Raw genomic sequence first — 21547 nt, 5'->3', positions numbered from 1 at the left:
ATTGTGGTAGAAAAGTTCCCCTTACCACGCATAGAGGAAATGTTGGCCCGCACGAAAGGCGTAAAATGGTTCTCCACCATCGACCTGCAATCGGCATACCACCAGGTAGTGCTGCATTCGACAAGCAAAAAACTGACATCGTTCATCACGCCGTTTGGCTGCTACCAATTCTGCCGCATGCCCTTCGGTCTTGCCTCGGCAGCTGCGGTGTTCCAGAAGCTGATGGCCCGCCTATTCAAGGACATCGAGGGTGTGCAGTACTTCCAGGATGACATCCTAGTGATGGGGACAGAGCTGGAAGACCATGATGAGAAGCTGTCGGCGGTATTGAAGATCCTGGAGGAGAACGGCCTGACGGCAGAGTGGGAGAAATGTCACTTCGGGATGACATCAGTCACGTACCTGGGGCATGAGATAGGAGCGCAGGGGATAACACCGAAGAAAGGGAACGTGAAGGCCATCTGCGAAGCACCTCCGCCCACCTCCAAGGAAGAAGTACGGTCATTTCTAGGGATGGCGGAGTACTATAGCAAGTTCGTCCACCACTTCGCCACAAAAACCCACCACATGAGGCAACTCACGAGGGACAAGACGGCGTTTGTATGGACTGAAGAGACGCAGGAGGAGTTTGACAAGGTGAAACAGGAAATCAGTGGAGCGATCCCGCTGCAGGGGTACGATCCCCAGGGACGGTCCATATTGATGACGGACGCGAGTGAAAAAGGGCTAGGAGCGGTGCTCATGCAAGAAAGACCAGAAGGAGGGACGGAGACGATCAGCTTCGCGTCCAGGACGTTGACGGCGGCGGAACAAAAGTTCAGTGTGATCGAGAAAGAGATGCTGGCGGTGGTATGGGCCATGGCGAAGTACCGTCAGTTCCTGTGGGGTACTAGATTTCAAGTGAAGACGGATCACAAGCCCCTAGTGAAGGTGTTGACATCGGATGGTCATGCCAGCGCCACACCCCGGATCGCGAAAATGACGCTGAAACTCCTGGAGTACCGGTACAACGTGGAGTACATCCCGGGCTCAAGAAACAAGATAGCGGACTACCTCAGCAGGGCGTCCGCGATGGACAGTGCCTCCAGTGGCATGGAAGACGACGACGAGATGGTAGCCCTGACAGACGACCCGGAAAAAGCCATCAGCAGGCAGGAGTGGAAAAACGCGTATGAGGCGGATGACGATATGGACGACATCAAGTTGTACATTGTACGAGGGTGGCCAGAAAGGAGAAGACAAAGACCCAAAGTCCGGCAGTTCTACGAGGTCAGAGAAGAGCTGTCGGTGGGAAACGACGGGGTGTTTGTCTACAGAGGCGACAGAGTGGTACCACCGGAGAACATAGTACCTGCCCTGCTAGCCATACTACATGAGGGTCACCTGGGAATCGTGAAGACAAAGGCCAGGACTAAACAAACGTACTGGTGGCCAGGAATGGAAATGCACGTAGAGAGGCACGTGAGAGACTGTGTGCAGTGCCAGGGTGCGGACAAGATACTGAAGCCTATGAGACCACCCTTAGGGAAGTTCACGAACCCCAGTAACCCATGGGAAGAGGTAGCAGTGGACATATTAGGGCCGATACTAGACGATCAGGGGATCCCCAAATACCTCTGTGCGTTAGTAGACAAGTACTCGAAATGGCCAGAAGTAAGTACTCGAAATGGCCAGAAGTGCACATCAGCGAGATCATGGACACGGAGGAGATACTGCGCTTCCTCAAGGCGGTGTTCCTCAGGGAAGGCATACCCAGGATCATAATCAGCGACAATGGCCCCCAGTTCACCTCTGACAAGTGGGTCACGTTTGCAAACAGGAATGGCATACTACTTAGACACACTTCGATATATCACCCGACCAGCAATGGACAAGTAGAAAGGTTCAACAGGGTGCTTATGGGCTCCATACAAGCGGCCATCACGAGGGGCAAAGACTGGGAGAAAGAAGTGCAAAGCACGATATGGGCGTACCGTATCACCCCCACCGGTACGGGGTACAGCCCCTTCCAGATCTTACGATGAAGACAACCCTTCACCAGAGACAATGTTGCGTGGCAGGAGAAGACCATCACCAGCAAATGGTCTCCGGCGGTGGTGCAACACAACCTGGAGAAGGCACAACGCATCTATACGGAACACTACAACCGCCACAAGAGGGTGAAGGAGACGGCGTTGGAAAAAGGGGAGTGGGTCAGAGTGAAGCTGGCAGTCCTGAAGCGGAAGGGAGAAAGCAAGTACTCCCCACCCCTAAGAGTAGAAGAAGTGTACGACCGGGCAGCGTTGCTCAGTGACGGAAACGTGTGGTCACATGATCGCATGGCCAAGTGCAACAAAATCATACAATGGCCCCGAGAGGACGCGGAGGGGGAAACCCCGACGGAAGGGCCGACAAGGGACACAGACACGTCCGAAAGAGAGCGCGGAGAGAACATGAGCGGAGAGCAGGAGAGAGAGAGAGACACACCAGGCGGATGGTCCCTGGGGGAAACGACCCAGGAAGATGGTGAGAAAAAAGAGAGAGAGGGCCAGGGCACTCCGAAAGGAACCGACGGAGGCCCGGTCGCAGAGGGAGGCCGAGAAGGACATTCCACTCCGGTAAGACACACCCGGGTGGGGAGAGCAGTGGGAGACCATCCAGGTTTAGAGACTATGAAATGGACTGACCACATGGTCGGGGATATTGTGTTGTGTGGTATGAAAAGGGGGAGATATGTAGTGTCGCGGTCTAGTTGACGCGCGCACTACGTAAGGACGGCGATGTGCGTAGCGGCCATACTGGACACTACTGCGCATGCGCGGGAGTAGCGTGTTGTGAGAGACGGCGTTCGGAGCGTGTTGCCCGGCGCTCTCTCGGGAAAGAGATCCAAATGTTAATAAAGGCATCTACCTACCTACCAGAGCCTCCAGCAAGTTATTGGGGAATAGCAGCTAGTAGCCAGAGCACCTAGCATCATTACAGTTCGGTTTTCAGTTCAGTTTTCGTTTGGTTTATATACTCGCCGTGTCCCTGTAGACTCATCCCCACCCACTTCTTTTTTGGAGCCTGATAGGCCCCTGCTGCTTCCGCCTCTCGCGGGCCTCCGCTCCAGCCGCCAGCAGTGGTCCTCTCTGTCCGGTGCTCATGAGTGCAGTCCTGCGGCTGCCTGGTTACCAGCCTTTTATATCAAGGACACGTCACAATAGAGACTTTTCAACATGCAATCATACATCACCGGTTTATGGGCGATGACAGGTGCTGCATTGTAAGGGGGGGCAGGCGAGACATGGTTTTAATTCAATGTCTTGTAAAAAAGCAAAAACCTATTTAGTCACAACAATTATCCTGCGAAAAGCTCAAAAAGACGACCCCTATCCTACTCGACATTCTTCCCCATCAGTGGCCTCTGCTTGTCTCTGCTGCGGCGGAGGCCTCCCCTCTGCACTTGGCGCGGACCTCGTGACATCACATTGGAGGGCCCGGCCTGTCACAGGTGTTCCATTCACAGGATTCTGCAGCTGGTGCCAGCGCGAACCTCGTGACATCAAATTGGAGGCCCTGGCCTGTCATAGGTGTTCCATTCACAGGATTCGGCAGCTGGTGCTAGCGCGGACTTCGTGACATCACATTGGAGGGCCTGGCTGGCCCAGTCGCTAAGTTAACCTGAGCTCAACTCCCCCCTGGTAGCTGGGGTAAAGACTCGACCGGCTGAACTTGGGGAAGACTGGGGAACAACATGAACTTTATAAAAAGTTTGCGGGACTCGGTCGGGAGTTAAAGCAAAAACACAGCAACAATACATAGATTACCTGCTACATGAGCGGAGGAGACACAATCGCCAGTCAGTCACAATTAGATAACAGCAGAGCTGGGCATCCGATTCCGAGGTAACAAGTAGGGCTTCAATCACTCACTACTGGCGGCAAAAACGTGAGGGAGTCATCGACGTCGAGTCGGCCTGCTGCTGCGCTGCGAGCCTCAGCCTGGACGTCACGTCACCACCCGAAAATGACCAATCACTGCATGGCTTCACATGAAGTCACACAGTGATTGGCCATACGTAAGTGCGGCTGCGGCAGTGCCACCACCCCGCGGCACCCAATAAATGGATTGCCTCATTTTGCCTGCCCTTCTGTGCGGTGGACCAGCCAATCCTGGCGCTGCATGCAGCGCCAGGATTGGCTAGGGGGGCACAGTTACTCTTCGCCCATAATGAGACCCAGGGGCTGCTGTATGAAGCAGCACCCCCTTGGGTCCCTGACTCCCTCATAATGGGAAGATTGTTGCGCGCATGTTCGGGCTGGTCCTAGCCCAAAAATGCACATGCGCACTGTCTCTACTGCTGCAGGCAGCTGAGTCTGGACTGTCACTCAGCTGCTGCAGCCCATCCCCTGCCCCGCCCCCTGGCTTCAGCAGCACATTTTCAGTCGGGCGTGTCCCGGTACTACTAGGTACCGGGACACGCGTATAATAATTTATTCAGCGAGATTGCGGGTCATTGCGCTTGAGTGACGGTGCGTCCATGTGGCTTAGTGGGGCTACGCCCCAACACCCCAATGGACGCACTGCGCCTGTTATCAAGCCACAGTTTTGCACCTCCCAGCGATGCACCCCTCCCACAAGCCCTAGCAGGGGATGTACATAGTCACCAATTTCCCTTCGAGTCCACATCTGCAATCCTCACCTCCTTATCCCAGACCCAGCTGTACACAGATTTCTACACTCAATCACTATCATGGCCACCTACTCTGACCTACTCTTAGGATAGTGACAGTAATCTCAGCGATTAAAACCGGCCCCTTGTCCTATCATGCCTTTGAAACTCCCCCAGCTGTCGGTCACTGTCTCTTAGTGGGTTTGCTATTATTTTTCAGGCGGTTGTAAGTTTGGAGGTCGAGCACCAAAATGCCAGGGGCAGCGGAAGTAACATCACACCCTCGGACCCCCAGATGACTGTAGGGTTCAGCCCCAACACCCTCAGCCCCACACCCGCCTTCTATTTCTGGCTGAGGGACGGGCAGGAAGTGAAACCTACAGAGTGTAAACATGGCTGTTAGTCCTCTGGTTACCTTCTGTTAGTGCGCTCACAACATGCAACTTGCGGCATCCCCACTGAAACAACTCCCAAGGAGATAGACAACTTCACTGAGGTTTAACCAAGGGCGTTGCCTTTTCTTCCTCTAGTCACATCGCATTAGCGAGAAATGATAACCATAGTTAAGAATACATTACTGTTATGAGAATACAGTAAGATCGGACAAAGACATTATTATGAGAATACAGGACATAAAAATCAGCAAAACAGCTCAACAATTGTGCGAGCAATAAAACAGTTGTCTCCACCCATTACAGCCAACACTTCAGAATGCACTTGTAAGATCAGACCAAGTGGGTGGGTGGGTGGGTGGTTGTTAACTGTAGTATGCTGGCTGAGACGCAGTGGAGTGAAAAAGAGGCCGATTACTTGCCTCGTGATCCTTTAAATGGTGTCCGGGCTCTCCCAGATGACGTCACTGGCAACCCTTTCCACTTCCTAGTGAAACAGACAAGGGACTCCTGTTTTGGCTCCTGCCCGTGGAGTGACTATTTGGGGGGGGGGGGGGGGCTTTGTGCCTGGTCATTCTCTCGCTGAGTGTAGAAAATAAACTGCAGGAGGTCTCAGAGAGAAAGACAAGGGTAGTACCTACTACTTACCTTTGGAAGCTTGAGGCTGATGCCAACCATTTCACAGAATGCTCTCAATGGGCTAATACCACAATGGCCTCAGCCGTCAGCCACAGCCAGGTGGAGAGTCTGGGAGCAGTTTTAATACTTTGGACGCCTAGGGAAGTCACCTTCTGCTGGAGGAGTTAAAAGGCCTGGCATGTCCATCCCAGTGGAAAGCTGCTCCCTCGAACACTTATGTCATGTGGATGTGGTTGTGTGTGCACCTGGCAACCCCAGCTCTCTCTCCATACAGTCCTCTAATACTCCAGGCGCAGTGCTGTTTGGAGAGGAAGAGGGGGAGCAGGATTAATATGCATGCAGGCAATAGGAGAGAATAGAGGGGGGCACATTTACCGTTTCCCATTGTCTCTCTCCGACAGGCCCTGATGTTTTTATTGGTCGCTCCTTTAATCCACTGATCTCTCATTCTCTCTCCTGATGCCTTTTCCCTATACCATGTCCACTTCGTACCTCTGTCCGATTCCATGATCCCCTTTTCTTCCTTCCTTTCCTTCTCTCTCTCCTGCCCCCTTCTTTGTTCTCTTTTGCCCCATCCTTCCCTCCCTCCAGTTTGTTTTCCCATGTACGCTCCTTACCTCCCTGTTTCCCTCTCCAATGTAACCTACCTTCCTTAGCACTGCTCCCTCCTTCCGTCTCGCCAGGTCCCACCTTCCTTCTCACCTGCTCCATCCTTTCCTCAATTCTACACCCCCTACATCTCCTCTTCTGCTCTACTCTTCCCTCTAACCTACGCGCTCCATCTCCTTCGCCGTCTCCTGTTCCCTTATTCCCTCTTTCATCTTACCCTCGCCACTGGCCTTCCTCCCATCTCCCTTAATCGCTCATTCAGTTGTGCCTGCTTCAGCCTTCTCTCTCCCCAGCTCTCCTGTGTACCCTCTTTTACTCCCACTTTTACTCTCTATGGCACCATCTTTCACTGGCTACAGTTCCCTCCTTCCATCTCCTGATGCCTCCTTCCCACTTTCCTTCTTCCCTCTCCCTTACTCTCTCCTCCATTCTCTTCTGCTCCTTTCTTTTAGGTAGGTGGAGAGGCATTCGCCACGCCAATACGAGTGAGTACAGAACCCTAAGGACACATCTGGCATCTACCGGGGTAAGACTTTTTAACGCTATCGGTTTACTATTTACCCTCCAGGTCGTGATCGAGCGCCACGCTCTGTAACATTTCCGAATGACCTAGACCAACGTAAAACAAGTGAGTGATTAATTTGGGAATTATAAAAAGGATCTGTTTGTGTGGACACAATTCAACAAGCAGACTTCGCTGTCCAAATAAGTGGTACATTGTCACACCCTAGCACGGGTATAACAATATGGGCACTTTAGGTATGAATGGTAAATGAAATATTTCCTAGCGAAAAGTAACAGAGCTCTTTGGGTATTCACGCACTGTTTCGTTAGCACTTTAATGAAAGTACCCACGTTTACATATTAAGTGTTGGGTGTTTTGGTGGTGTCACTCATGCGTTTCTAGCGCGCATAACTTGAATTACACGAGGGTGAATGTGGAAATATGAAGAGAAAATTAAATAACTATAACTCGCTAATACTGAACGATGTTTTACCAATTTAAAAAAAAACAAAAAAACATGTGTTTGTCCTATGTTTTGTTCTGTCTCCCCCTTTCTTTCAGGTCGGTCCAACAAACAAGGTAGAATCTTGCCTTGTGGAGTACAGCAGGACTGGTTACGTGAACTATATGCACTCATTGAAGAACCAGTCTCTCAGTAGTGTAAGATACAATTTGCTACCTGTCCTGATGAATTTAAAATAGACCCCTTGTGGGGCTGTATGAGGCAAGAAACATGTTGACCACACAACTTTACAACACAAATGCTCTATAGGACAATTGCATCTCACATGAGCTACACGGATTTTATGTAGGTTAGTGAGCCCCACCGATAAAGTTTGGTAAACCCCAGCATCACTAAACCTATTTTAACCACCCCTTTCCTTACACTACTTATCACAGCCCACATACCCTCATTCACCTAACAGCTTTATTATAAAAAGATCTCTGGCAAAGAGCCCCTTCGCAGGTGCCCGTCTAACATTGCAGCGCCGCCCGGACGAGAAGCACGCCTGGATGATGAAGCATGATACCTCTCGGGGTGTGTGAGGGTACTTACTTCAATTGGAGGCTATTCCAATGACCTGACATCCTTTCCCTGTCATAGGAACTGCAAAGCCTTGCATTCAAATACAACATGGAGGGCAGGTGATCCCAACCCCTACTGCATTGTGGGGCACAGTTGGAAATGCTACCTTACTCCACTCTGCTCTGCTGTGGCAGTGATTGTTCACTGCTGGATAAGATGGCAGTCACAAGTTGAACACCGACGAGGGGTGGAAGCCTAATGATGGGGGAAGCAACAATAAAAAGAAGGGGGAGGGGTGGGTATATGTGGGAGCAAGGTCAGTGCGGAGGGAGGGGGATGGCAGAAACAAGAAACACGACACAAGGAAGAATTTAAACAAGCACAGACAAACACAAGCAGGATCGAAGAAAAAAATTGTCCCCCAAAACAACACACAAACACAGAAGCATTAAGATCCAAGTAATTGGGTGGTGCTCTGTGGGAGGAAACAAAAAACAAAAAGAAGGGACATAAAGGAAGGACTAACCACTCGCAAGCAAGCATTTTTGAACAACAATCAAAGGGACTAATAAAGGCAATGGGCGGGGTGTGAGCTCACAGAGTGTATACAGCATGTCTCAAAGAGACAGAGCATGCGCTGCCTAGGCTTAATCTGAAAATCCATTGTAGGACAACACACAGGATCTCCTTCTGAACAGGAGTACCATCCATATTTCACAAATTGAAGCTCCTACATCAATCCCACATTTTTTAGACGGTCATTAAATACCCACTTTTTCTCCATGCCCAGCTGAACCAGGCTCTGCTTACAATGGAACTGTGGATTTGAAAGAAGCAAGGAAATTCATCAGATACATTGAAAGGCCACAGGCAAGCAAAGGTCTACGTAGCCATGTTGAGAACACTACTTCCTAATCAGATGAGGTGCAATGCATATCTCACTGTTAAACCCTACATTTAGCCACTAATCCCATCACCAAAATAAAAAAGGTTTGTTGGAAACAATCCTATTGGACTTTTCGTTTTCATGATCCGGCAGCCTGGTACTTACTGTGGTGGTTAATGGTGTTTATCAGCCGAACGCCCACCTGGGCGTGGTTGTTGGTCATGAGCACAATGTCGAAGAGATCCTCACTGGTTGGGTAGAGCTCCCTCAGACGAGCATTGACCGTTTCCAAAGCCTGAAACAAAGAGAAAGAATTGTTACTTCCATTGCTGACCAATGTATGCGGCTTCCACTAACCCAGATATAGCCACATGGAAGACACCTGAGCCAAGCTTGCAGCAGCTGTTAATGAAAGTGCTCAGGTGCCAGCAGAAGAGTCTAATGGGGCCGGTCAGCAATGGATGGTGAGTAATGTGCTGGAGAAGGACACCCTTATTGTAGTGTGCCACTGCCAGGCTGAAGGAGGTGGAGATTGTGGGTGGGAGGGGGATCCTGGGATATAGAAGTAGTGGAGGTGCCCTACTTGAAACAGTTGGCACAATGTTGTTTTATTGCCAGATCTGATAAAACTGAATTGCGTGGGGTGCTGTAAAGTGTGAGAGGTGGTGGGTGGCCAGGTGACAGATTGATATTGCATAGTCTCACTATCAGGCCTGATCAAGCAACAGGAGGGAAACCTTCCAAATAATGATAGGTGAATGATGCCCAGCTGGCACAGCCCATTTCACATTTTTTCACTACTGTAGCATCCTCACCAGCCCCGAGAGCGTGCAAACGAATACACCACACATGGCGCGCTGGATTGTATGTCTTTATTCCTCAGCATACAATCACACACTGCACTCTCATTACATCATAACCATTAATACCCACACCCTAACACCTCTAACCAAGTTATGTAATTCCTTGTTGAGTCCACCCAGAACCGCAAGGGTCCTAGCGCACTTAGGGCCAGATGTACGACCATTCACTTTAGCAAGTTGCAAATTGCGCCGAATTGCGAGTCTCAATTTGCAACTCGCTAAAGTGAATGTACAACAGTGTCTCAGACACTGTTTGTAATTCCCAATGGGGTCGCAAATTGCATGCCTCATCAATATTCATGAGGCAAGCGAAATTTGCGACCCCATTGGGAATGGCTAGCACTCCCAGGGAGGATGGCCTGCTGGGGTCAGCAGACCACCGTGTCTGTGACTGCTTTTTAAATAAAGCAGTTTTTTAGGTCTCGCCTGAGACAGCGCTTTAGCGCTGCTCTGGCGAGACTTATAGTAAGCGAGTTTTGGAAGTGCAAACAGTGGCTTTCAGGCCTCCAAATACAGTGCATGTGCGCCGTCCGGGCGCGCGCACCATTTGGAGGCCTGAAAGCACTCGTTTGCTTTCACTTTCGCGGCCCCTTTGATGTCCTCAGTGAGCCGCACGGCCACTGAGGACATCAAAGTGCACACCATTTGCCACCCCTTCCTGCTTGTTATTGTTTCCTTTGATCCCTATCTTTCCCTTTCTCAATCTCACCCTCTCCCTGCCTTTTACAACTGCGGCCGCACCACTGTGCCCGCCCCCATTCCCCCCTCCCACTCCCTCCTCGTCAACTTCAGTGCGCGCTTGTCTTCCATACCTGCCCTTCCATTCTCCACTTCCTATTTTCGGTTTTCTCCTCTCCCTCCCCATTGGCCTCGCAAGCTCACCTTTACTTCCAAACCTCCCACATAACTTTCATTCCGCCCCTTTCGCTGGCCTGCCTAGCTTTGATTTCCAGTGGAGAATGCTCTAGCAACTGAGGAGCCTGCCGGGGGTCACTCACTCCACCTCCAGCCAGTGGTTTGCGTCCTCCCTGGGCTCGCTTTCTCTCTGTGTCAGCCTGGGCCGCTCCCTCCCTCCAGCCTCCTCCCCCTTCGTCTCGCCGTGCTTCCACCCCCCCTTTCCCCCCCTTTCTGAATGAAAGGAAATTCAAGGCGTGTACAAGTCTGTGATGACAAGCGAGTGTGAAACTTTGGTGGAGATTAATTTAAAAACTGAACGGAGATTGGGTGGGGGGAGGAGTGGGTTTATTTACTGAACTGACATGAAACCGAGGTCGGTTATGGGCGACTTGCTGTGTGTCACTAAAAGCGTCACGGCGCCTTGATTGTTGAACGAAACAGATGGGAGCCATAGAAATCCTGTCACCTCAAACCCTAATTAATCGGAGGCAACGGTTCGACCTAAAGGTGAAAAGATGACGTATGCCACACACAGGAGTCGTTCGCGATTTGTATTGTCAGACTGAGAAGGAGCGCGAAAGCGCAACGATTTCTCCTTCTCCTAAGCAGCCGGTGCTTCCTGAAGTGGTACAGGTAATTGCAAGACAGCCATCGAAGGGCATTTCGTTGTGGCAATACACAATATAATGATGAACGCTTACCATTAGCAAAGAAGAGGCTGGAAATGAGGACAAAATAAAACAAGCATTTGCAATGCATTAGGTCTCGCATTTACGCGAGTTTGAGTTATTGACATTGCAAATAACAATGCCTATTGGCATTGTCATTTACAATGCCAATAGCTTTAACTCGTGTAACTGCGAGACCTATTGCATTGCAAATGCTTGTTTACAATGCAGCCCGTTTTCCTTAAAGGAAAATAGGATGCATTTAAAAAAGAAAAATGAAACTTTTCAGTTTCATTTTTTAAGGGCAGGCAATGGTCTCTGGGAGCACTGCCTGCTCTTAAAAATATTTTCGCACTCTCTCACAAGGGGGAAGGAGGCCCCAGTCCCGTTTGTGAATGGTTTACCACCTACTTGAATTGAACCTATGGTAAGAGCAAGCCTCATAGGTAGCGAAAAAACACACAGGTATTCTTCATTACCTGGGAGCAATTGCGCTAGTGTGCCTGCAAATGGCAGGTTGGACATAGTCTGTAGCACCAGGGGTGTAAGTGCACCTGCCCAAGTCTGCAACGGCAGACTGGACACGGGTTTAACTAAACAGGTGTCAGTGCACACGCATCAGCCTGCGACTGCAGGCGGTACCCGCGATCACGGGTGCCATCGTTGCGGGTGAGGACTTATGGCGGCCTGCAATGGAAGGCTGCTCATGAGTTTAATCATGACAGATGCCAGTGCGCACACACTGGTCGGCAATGAAGGACCGGCCCATGTGTCAGAACATTGAGTTAGTGCCAGTTCCCAATGCAGGTAGGAAGGGCGCTCGCACTTTCCCACTGTATTTACAGTGGAAAAGTGCCTGGAGGCCACACAAGAGAATCAGCAAAATGAAGTTAGAAATAGCAAAAGATTTAGGGATATGCTACCTGACTAGTATCAGGCCCAACAGCCTGGTTTAACTTGATTCCCTGCATCGATGCTCATTAAATAACCCATTTGATGGTACTCATGAATCGTTCTACATCACCAATAGCTTTGGGCCACAGAGGTGTGCTCTTTTGATGCTTGACATTTAGTCTGACTAGAAATTCATTTAATTCTTTGCTATTAAATGGTAAACCATTGTCAGATTTGAGAATGGCAGGGATACCCCACGCTGCAAAGATGTTATCCAGCTGCTCGATGACCTTGTCATGTGTAGTGGACTATAACTCCTCTACTAAAGGAAAACGTGAATACTCATCGATGACTACCATGAGATGATGTCCATTTTCTAAAGGCCCAAAGAAATCAACTACAATTCCTTCCCACACATGTGTAGGAAGGTCAGACATTGTCAATGGATGCTGTGTTACTTTGGTAGGAAGACAGTTGCAGAGATGGTACTACGCTCTCACATCTAGGTGCGGGAACCAAACTCGGTCTCTTAATGCTCTTTTGGTGGCTACAATGCCATGATGTCTTTTATGGGATAGTTCAATGACTTGCTGTCTTAGGCGCTCATGTATGATGATTTGTGAGCCTCTCAATACAACACCTTCCTTATTAACGGATAGCTCATCCTGTACATTTTTGGAATTTTTGAAATTCAACTTCATCAGCAAACTGTTGAGCATGCATCTTCCACGACTGAGCTGAAACTATACCTTTAAGGATAAGCATGTTCTTATCAGCAGTAGCAGCGATTATCTCTTCAATGGATAGGGCTGCTGGCATGCTGGACCTCACAATGAAGTTAATGTACTCCTCAGCCATTTTGGATGTCGAACGGTGCAAAAGTAATCAGCCTTGTTCTGATATTTACCTGGATTTTGTACAATTGCATAGTCATACTCTTGCAGTCACAATCCCCACCTCTCAATACGAGGGGGCATCTTGGCTTTCGGGTTTCCAAAAATAGTGAGCTGCACTTGGTGATCTGTAATGATAGTGAAATGCTTTCTGTATAGAAATACATGAAAATGTTCCCAGGCCCACACTACAGTCCACACTACACTACAGCCAGACTCTCCTTCTCCGACTGAGACTCTCATTCTCCGAATGCACGTTCTTAGAATGGCATAGACCACAATGTGTCTCTGAGCATTCGCAGACCAATATGTTGAGCAAGGATTGCACCCAGCCCCACCAGGCTCACATCAACTGTGATCTCAGTATGCAAACTGAGGTCAAAATAGGCCGCCTCAGTTGTATTTTCAATCAGGTTTTAGTCTTCTGAAGCTTTGATCATATTCAGTAGACCACTGGAATGGAGCATCTCATTTTGTCAAGTCTCTCAATGTGACAATCTCAGTAGCAAAGTCACAAATGTACCTTGAGCAATAACTGGCCATGCCTACGAAGGATTGCAGCATGGTGACATCTTGTGGGGGGCAGGAAGCTGATAGTGCTTGAACTTTATTTGGGTCAGGATTCATTCCCTCATCACAGAATATGTGCCCAAATAATTTGAGTTTGGTCTTGTGAAACTCACACTTTGCTGCATCAGCAAGTAACTGCCACACTTGCATAAGAGCCTTGTCATGCACATTTTTTGTTGCCCCAAATACCAGTGTCATCACAGTAATTAAAAGCATGCATGACAGGTTGAAATATTCACTTTATAACATTCTAAAATATTTCCGCAGCTAAAGACAATCCAAAGCTCAACTTTTTGTATCTGAACAAACCAACATGAGTAGAAAAAGTAGTGATGTACCTGCAGTTCTCTACCAACTCGAGTTGAAGATATCCCTTGTTCAGGGCAAAATGGAAGAAGATTTTGGCACCGTTTAGTTGCATAATCATGTCTGCTATGTGTGGACCAGGATGCCTTTCTCTCCCGATTTCTTTGTTAGCCTGGCGCATGTCAACACAGATGCGCACTGCACCTCCAATGTCCTTTTTTGGCACCACCACTTTGAGTGAAACCGATGGCGTAGGATCAGTGGAGCGCTCAATGTTGTCATGTTTCAACAGCATTGCTAGTTCTTTCTCAACAGCTTCTTGCAAGTGTAAAATGACTCTGCGGTTCCGCTGGGCAACATGGCGAATGTCCTCATTGATGTGAAGTCGCACTTTCATTGTCTTGAGCATGCCTAGGCCATGAAATAAATACAGAAACTGACTCACAACTTCAGATTGAGTGTGGAGGTTGTAATTAAGAGATATCAATCCCATGTCAGAAGCAATGGCAAAACTGAGTAGACATGCACTGGACAAGGCTCCTTGAAGAAGGTGAATTAGCACCTGCACTGATACTGTTTTGTGTCTCATTGTTGCTATGAATAATCCTCGACTCTACAACTGTTTAGAAGCAGCCCACGTGTATACTTTTGGGTTTGATGAATTGAGGCATGGCACAGAAGATAGGCTGTTGGACTTTTCAACCGGCATGATGTTAATCGTCTTACTACTGTCTATCATAAAGGTATTGGTGCAACCGTTGACCTTTATTGTAATCTTGGGGCAATGTCTAAATGAATTCTGTTGGTTTGTGTGGTGGTTCCCCCTTTTTAGTAATTTTTTTTATTTTATAGTTTTATATAGTGCAAACTAGACCCGAAGGTATCAGAGTGCTTTACATTAATTTGTGTTAGGCACAGGGAGTTTAAGTGATTTGCCCAGAATCACAGGATGTTGAGCGTCCCTGCCGAGGCTCGAACCTGGTTCCCCAGATTCGAGGTTGACTGGTCTAGCCATTGGGCCACATCCCTCGCCCTATCCTTTGTTCTTCTTTGCAAGTAGCCAAACCTACAGGTGCCTGTTGTTTCTTGATCGATGGCAACATTACACATCCTTCTTCTTCACTGACGCTCAATAATGACGTTGACGAGCCTTTGTAGGAGGAACTTGACGACGATCGACTTTGTCTGGTTTCTAGTTGCCATAACTGATGTTGCTTTTTGGCTTTACGGGCTTGGTGAGAATGCTTCTGGAACCTTCTAGCATCCATTTTCTCTTCTTACTGTGACATAGATCATTTCTCTTTTGCTTTGCAAACCATTATGAAGTGGTTTTCTTTACCGCAGCCTTTGCACATTTGTCCTATGGCGGACCTTTGCCTTCACGAGAAAATGAAAACCCACATTGGAAAGACAATTTTTTCTTCTTTGTAGACGTCGACTTGCATGCATCTACCTTCTACTTGTGTTTGCTTTTCATGACCAATGCTGATTCATTTCTTGCTGTTCCAGCTTCAACATCAGCGACTCGTTGATCTGCTCTTTCCTTGGCTCCTACAGCCATTAGTAATTTCTCTAAGCTGAGCATCTCTCTCAACATGCATCTTCTGAAAGAGTCTGAAAGTCAGCCATCGATGACTCTGAGACGTATAGCTTCTTCATCAATAAATGCACTAAACTTGTAGTGTTTGATAAGCCCATCAAGTCTTTCAACAAACTCATCCATCGTTTCTCTAGCTTGCAGTCTTTGATTGAAAATGTACCTTCCTTAGTCGACATTTGGCATTGGATTGAACTTAGCTTTGAACGCTTCCTTGATTTGTCATTATGATACTGCATTAGCTTGTGATAGTTTCCTTATCACTTCTTTCACTCATTCACCAGCAAGGTTCTTTACACATTTTTTTTTTTTTGTCCTCATCTGCCACACAGGTTTCAATATGCAATCTTGTGGGTTTACACACATTGTGCTGCCTCAGTTACTATAACTGGTTGGGGCAGTAATGGAACGAGAAGCTCACCCCTCAGCAACAATGTTTCAACTAGCAATGATCACTAATATATAACCAAACAAGGATTGCTAGAATCCAGCCAAGGTACTAATCATAGCACCAAGAAAAAGGTTCTTTACACATTTAATTATGTTCTTATCAGCTATTTTTTCTGGGGCATCTATTAAGTCATCAAACTTCTCAATCCATGCAGTCTACCAGGCGCCAATATTCTGGTTCTTAGCTGAGGCTAATAGCGGCGATAATTTCAGAAACACAGCTGCATTGTAGTTTGCGCTCTTTTTTGCAGCTACTGAAAAATGTCACTATTCTGAAGGCCTTTCGGTGCACTGGATGCCACTTACTGCTGTGTAAGTATTAGAGGCTCAACCGGGCCCGGTCATAATGCCCAATTTAAGGTCATGTGGTACTTCCCTCGCTCTTGCTGGTAATGTTAACATTATGATGTGCCGCAATATCTCTTCTTTTGGCCTTACCAGGGGTTTTCTACCAAGCTTTTCGAATGTGCTGCTCCTCAGGGCCTTCAAATTATTTGAGGGCCGTATATGGGCTAGAGCGGGGCTTTGACTCCACATACACCAATGTCAGACTGCTTCTCATCAACTTTGGCGGATGTGGCATGCTCAAGCATGTAAATTCTTTCGGGTCACAGATCCCATCCTCGTTGCCAGTTGTAGCATCCTCCCCAGCCCTGGGAGCATACAGTGGTGTAACACAGGCCCCCGCAACCCCTGCTGTGTGGGGGAACCCGAAGCTCCAGGGGGGCCCCTCAGCACAATACCCTTGCTGGAGAACTCCTGATTGAGTCTGGAGGGGGCCCCTTCCTGTACATTGCAGAGGGGCCCCCTCAAGTTTCGTTACACCAGCGGGAGCAAGACAAGGAATACACCACACACAGAGCTCTGTACATCTTTATTTTTCAGCATACAATCACACACTGTACACTTATTACATCATTACCGTTAATAACCTGACCTTAACACCTGCCAGCAAGTTACGTAATTTATTGTTGAGTCTGCACTTAATCTCTCTACTCCATAACTACCTGGTGCTTGAGATTGTTGAAAGAAACCAGTTCTTACTCCAGTCTCAATGTCAAGTCTGGTGGAAGTGGAGTGCGGGGAAACTGGGAGGTGCGGGTAATGAATCAAGAGTATACATTTGGCAGAGCGTCGCACTGGCAAGTTTAGAGGAAAAACAGAACAGGGACTCCTGTGAGGTGTGATGGGATAAATTAAATTAAACAGAGCTATTCTGGGGAGCAACCTTCTCACATGGATGGGGAGGGATCTGAACAGTTTTACCTATGAGTGGATGTGTCTTAGACGCATGCCTCTGGGTAAAGAAGGCCTGCTTATGCAAGACGTGTGTGCATTGCATCCATGTGCAGGTTCTGCACAGAGACTGCATGTACAGGGTATTATGTGCAGATCCGATACATGCTGCCTCTGGATAGTTGTGTGCAGAGCCTACGGGTGTGTGGCGTGGGTGAAATGCCTGTGTGCAGGTTCAAGGACAGTGTGCGTTTCTACAGTGCATACAGTATGTGTGTGCGGGGCCGCGAGTCTTCATTTGCAATATTAATTGTTTAGCCTACATAGGCAGGGTGTGGATGCAGAGTCTGTGTGTGTGTGTGTGTGTGTTGGCCAAGAGCCTATTTGTTCAGGGTGTGAGAGCAGAAAATGTACACATATATTATGGGTGAAGAGCATGCACATAAGTGTGTGAGTGCAGAGCAGGGCAGTGCAGTGCATACTGAGTAGGCTACTTGAACAGGACATTGGAGAGAACCTATAAATGTAGACCATTTTCCTGCAGTTTATGGGTGCACAGTCTTAATAAACATTGAATACAACAATTTGCTTGGTGTGAATACAGAGACTTAGTGTGGGAGCATAGCCTTTGTAAACTGTATGTGAGTGCAGAGTCTATTTTAAGGGGTAGGTGCAAACTTGCAAGTGCAGTTTTTGGGTGCTTTGCATGCACATGCAAAGTGTATGTGGGGCCTTCATGTGCAGCTTGGAAGTGCAAAGTCTGCAAGGTGTAATTTCTAGGCCTGCATGTGCTAAGAGCGGTTTGAGAACATGTATGTGCACGATGCTAGTGCAGAGCCTATGAGTGTGCATTGGGTGGGTTCAAGGCATGTGTGCACAGTGTAAATAAATGGTATGAGTGTGAATGTAGAGTTTGCACTTGTGCATAATGAGTGCAGACCTGCATGTGTATGGTGATGGTTTAGAATCTGAATGTGTTGGGCGTGGGCAAAGAATCTTTGTGTGCTTGGCTTGTCTGTTTGCAGATTTTGCATGTACAGGAAATAGCGCAGAGCTTGCCTTTGCAAGGTGTGGTCCACATCTGGCATCTAAGATATGTGGGTGGAGCATTTGTGTGCCACATGTGCTTGCAAAGCCTGTGCACACAGGGTGCACATGCTGTGTGTTCAGGACATGGTGCAAACCCTATTTGTGGAAGGTGTAGGTGCAGATCCCTTGTGAGCAAGGTCTGGGTGCAGAGTATGTGTGGGTCAGTTGTAGGTGCAGAACCTTCATTGTAAGGTGCGTGGAAAGGACATGTACATATGAGGTGGCACATGGTACACCAGGCACTGGTGCAGAGTTGGTATGTGTGAAGTGTCGCGTCAGAGTCTACGTGAGCATGGTGTGGGTACAGCATCTGTTTGTGTTCTCTGGGTGCAGAGCCTTCATGTGCAATGTTTGAGGACATATCCTATTTGTGCAAGGTGGGGGCGTACAGCCTCTGGGTGCAGCTCCAGCGAGTGTGTGGTGTGAGTGCAGAGACAATGTGCACAGTACGTAGACACAGAGCTTGCACATGTATGAAGTGAGATGCGTGCCTGCACATGAAGGATGTGAAAGCAGAGTCTGAGCCTTCAGGGTGTAGAGCCTTTGCATGCAGGATGTGTGTACAGAGGCAGCAGTTGAAGAATATGGGCATGAACTGGTTTGCAACCTCTGTCTGATATCTCATGATCTGCGGAGACATTCCCCCCCATTCGTACTACCTCCTCACTGCCCTCTATTCTCAAATTGTCTGGCCTTAGAGACCACAGTCCAAGGATCATCATCCAAAGACACTGCATGCAGAATCTATTGTACATCTCCATATCTCAAGATCAAGCTGTTGCTCTAAGTTATCTTATATCCAAGCGTTTTAAGTCTTGTGGCTCATCTACTTCCATGACAAAGACGGCTTCACAGTTCCTTATGCCCAAGGAACCTGTATCTACATGTTTCCTAAATCCTAATGACATGCATAAATGAATGGATTCCACATATTTATGACTCACATATTTTATATTTCTAGAAGTCCAGTGTTGTCCATATTGACTACGTCATTGACTCTTATGAAGCAATAGTTTATATCTCCAAGGCCCCTATATGCTTCTTGGCTCTTATACAACTATAGTTTATATACTCTAGAACTTCACGACTTTCTGTCTCAATGGGTTCTATATCCCTGTGTTGTCTGCGGTGCATCCCTATGTCACAATATCCATGAGTGAAATATCTAGGGCTTTAATATTTGCAAGTTTCTGATATCCTTGCGAAAGTTCCCTCTGGGTTCAAGTCAGTCATGAGTGAGCTGGTCTGGACAGCCACACAGTGCAAAGAACAGACCATGTACATATTTTGAGAGTAACATAGGGTCACTCTTATTACTTCGAATTAAAGAAATAAGTGAAGCAATGAAGTCACAGTTTTTCCTCACTACTCCCAGGCTGGCCGTCTGCTTCATAGCTAGCTCTTTCTATATATCCATGTAAGACATCCAGAGCTCTTTCGGATTTGTTCTCTTTCCAAATATATTTTTGTTAATCACTGGACCACTCAACTAGTTGTTTTGTGCTGCATCTTGGCTCCAAAATCTAGTACTCAGTTCCTTTTTTAAAATATTTTTTATTTTTTATTATATCAATATAAATTGGTCATGGCAAATATGACATCAAATAATACCTTCACATTCTGAGACAACTTAACAAATGTTTCAAAAACAAAGGAGCAAAAAAGGAAGTAGGTAAACAGACGCAATAATAAAAAAGGAGAGAGAAAAAAACATCATGCAGATAAGAGAGCCAGATAAGCATTAAACAGGGGAAGCCTGGATAATATGCGAAAACCAGGTACCAGAGCAGTTTAGGTATGTAGAGTGAGGGAAAGAAGCCTAATGTACGTGGTGGAAGGGCAAAAACTCCGAAGACGTGGTCATACAATCACCCTGGGTAACTAACCCCATCACATGGGATTTTCATCCCAAAGAAAATCTCAAACTCCCAAGGGGCAACAGGACCCTCAGCGAGAGGTGAGAGCTTTATGCTATTGGTATTATGCACTGAGAAGTGGAATGAATCCACATATGAACGTGATGTGAGTGGGGGTTGCAGTGCTAGTGAAATAATAGTGCAAAAAGGAGTGTATTAAAACTAGTGACGGGACGGCCAGGAGAACTCTGTTAGACAGCGCCGTACCGATGCTAGATTAAAAGGAGTGAAGGCACCACTAATCCGATGTAATCAGTGGAGCAATGTATGAGGTAATGGTCGACATGTTTCAGCCGTGGCGCCTAACTAGGCTCGGCTTTCATCAGGACCTAGTAAGCTACTGCAAGAAAGAACGTGACAAAGGATATAGGGGACGCCCTCAAGTTGCTTGTAGGGTGCACGACTCCTCAATGATACATACATCACCTAGACAAAAAAAGGGAGACTCAGTGTGAGAATGTGGGACAATGTTGCTCAGTAAAAACAAGTGTGAAAGTATAAACTTAAAGCAAACTCCACTCACCCGTATAAACTGGGTGGAAAAAGGACCTCCACCTGGCAACCGCTCAGGAAGGAACACCGCTCTGAAAAAAAGATGTAAGACTGCTGAAGGGATAGTGGCTTACATGTCATGAGCGAGTGTAAAATATGTGAGTAGGTCATCTAAAAACGAGGGAGACTGACAAAAGCAGTATTTGCACAGAAAGCTAAACTAAGCAAAGATCATCGTTTGTCAATCGAAAGAAGCGGAGTTGGAAACGTGACCTGTGCATGGGTAATGGGTCAGAGCAAAATGAAATTGTACAAGTCTGTACAATAGTAAATCAAAGTCAACAGATATACTTTAAAAACATCGCTCGAAGGTGGAGGAGTAGTCACCTTCATAGTAATGTGAACGAAAAATGAAGCAGGGGCAGTGGGGCCCAGCGAGCAAGCGTCCTACCTCTCCGTCGGGGAACCGGGCTGGAATGAGCCTGCAGCCGGAGGTCCCGCGGGGTTGGACGGAGGCGGATAAAGTAAGAATGTGTCAGCAAAAAACGGACTAATCGCGGGACAGGTAGTTCATGCTCTCAAGAGCGAGAGCCAATGCGGAGCGCTGAGTCACCCGTATGGCAGTAACCTGGGAGATAGGAATGCAGCTGACAAGTAGAGGGTGACGCTGTCAGAAGTTCAAAGGTAGGAGCGCCACATTCAATTAGGGAGATGACGTGGTAGCGCAATAGCGCAAAGAATGCGGAAACGCACGTCTTATAGCAAAGCTAGCTGTCAAAGCGCGTGTCGCTCCGTGTTGCACAAAACGCTGAGGAGGGTGCGAACTGATGCGAGAGATCGGCTCCAACAGCGCAGGAGGTGAAAACTGCCCTGTGTTCGCCGGGAAATAAATGGCGAATAGAAGATGAAGCTGCAGGGAATAGTACATCAGCAGGGGGTGTATGTGCCGGTGTACAGAAGCCGTGCAGAGCAGATGCAAACAAAA

General features: G+C 47.8%; 1 protein-coding gene across 1 annotated transcript in view; it reads right to left on the bottom strand.

The window, feature by feature from the left end:
* The window catches only part of NT5C1A (5'-nucleotidase, cytosolic IA), a 217880-nt gene that overhangs the window by 33781 nt on the left and 162552 nt on the right, over nt 1-21547 (bottom strand). The window contains exon 3 of the mRNA XM_085648352.1: nt 8857-8986. Within this exon, the coding sequence (XP_085504478.1) occupies nt 8857-8986 (130 nt within the window). The remainder of the gene's footprint in view (nt 1-8856; nt 8987-21547) is intronic.

This window comes from Triturus cristatus, chromosome 3_2 (assembly GCF_964204655.1).
Source record: "Triturus cristatus chromosome 3_2, aTriCri1.1, whole genome shotgun sequence".
In the NCBI taxonomy this organism is placed as follows: Eukaryota; Metazoa; Chordata; class Amphibia; order Caudata; family Salamandridae; genus Triturus; species Triturus cristatus.
The sequence above is the reverse complement of the archived record's forward strand: the minus strand, read 5'-3'. Positions and strand labels throughout refer to the sequence as shown.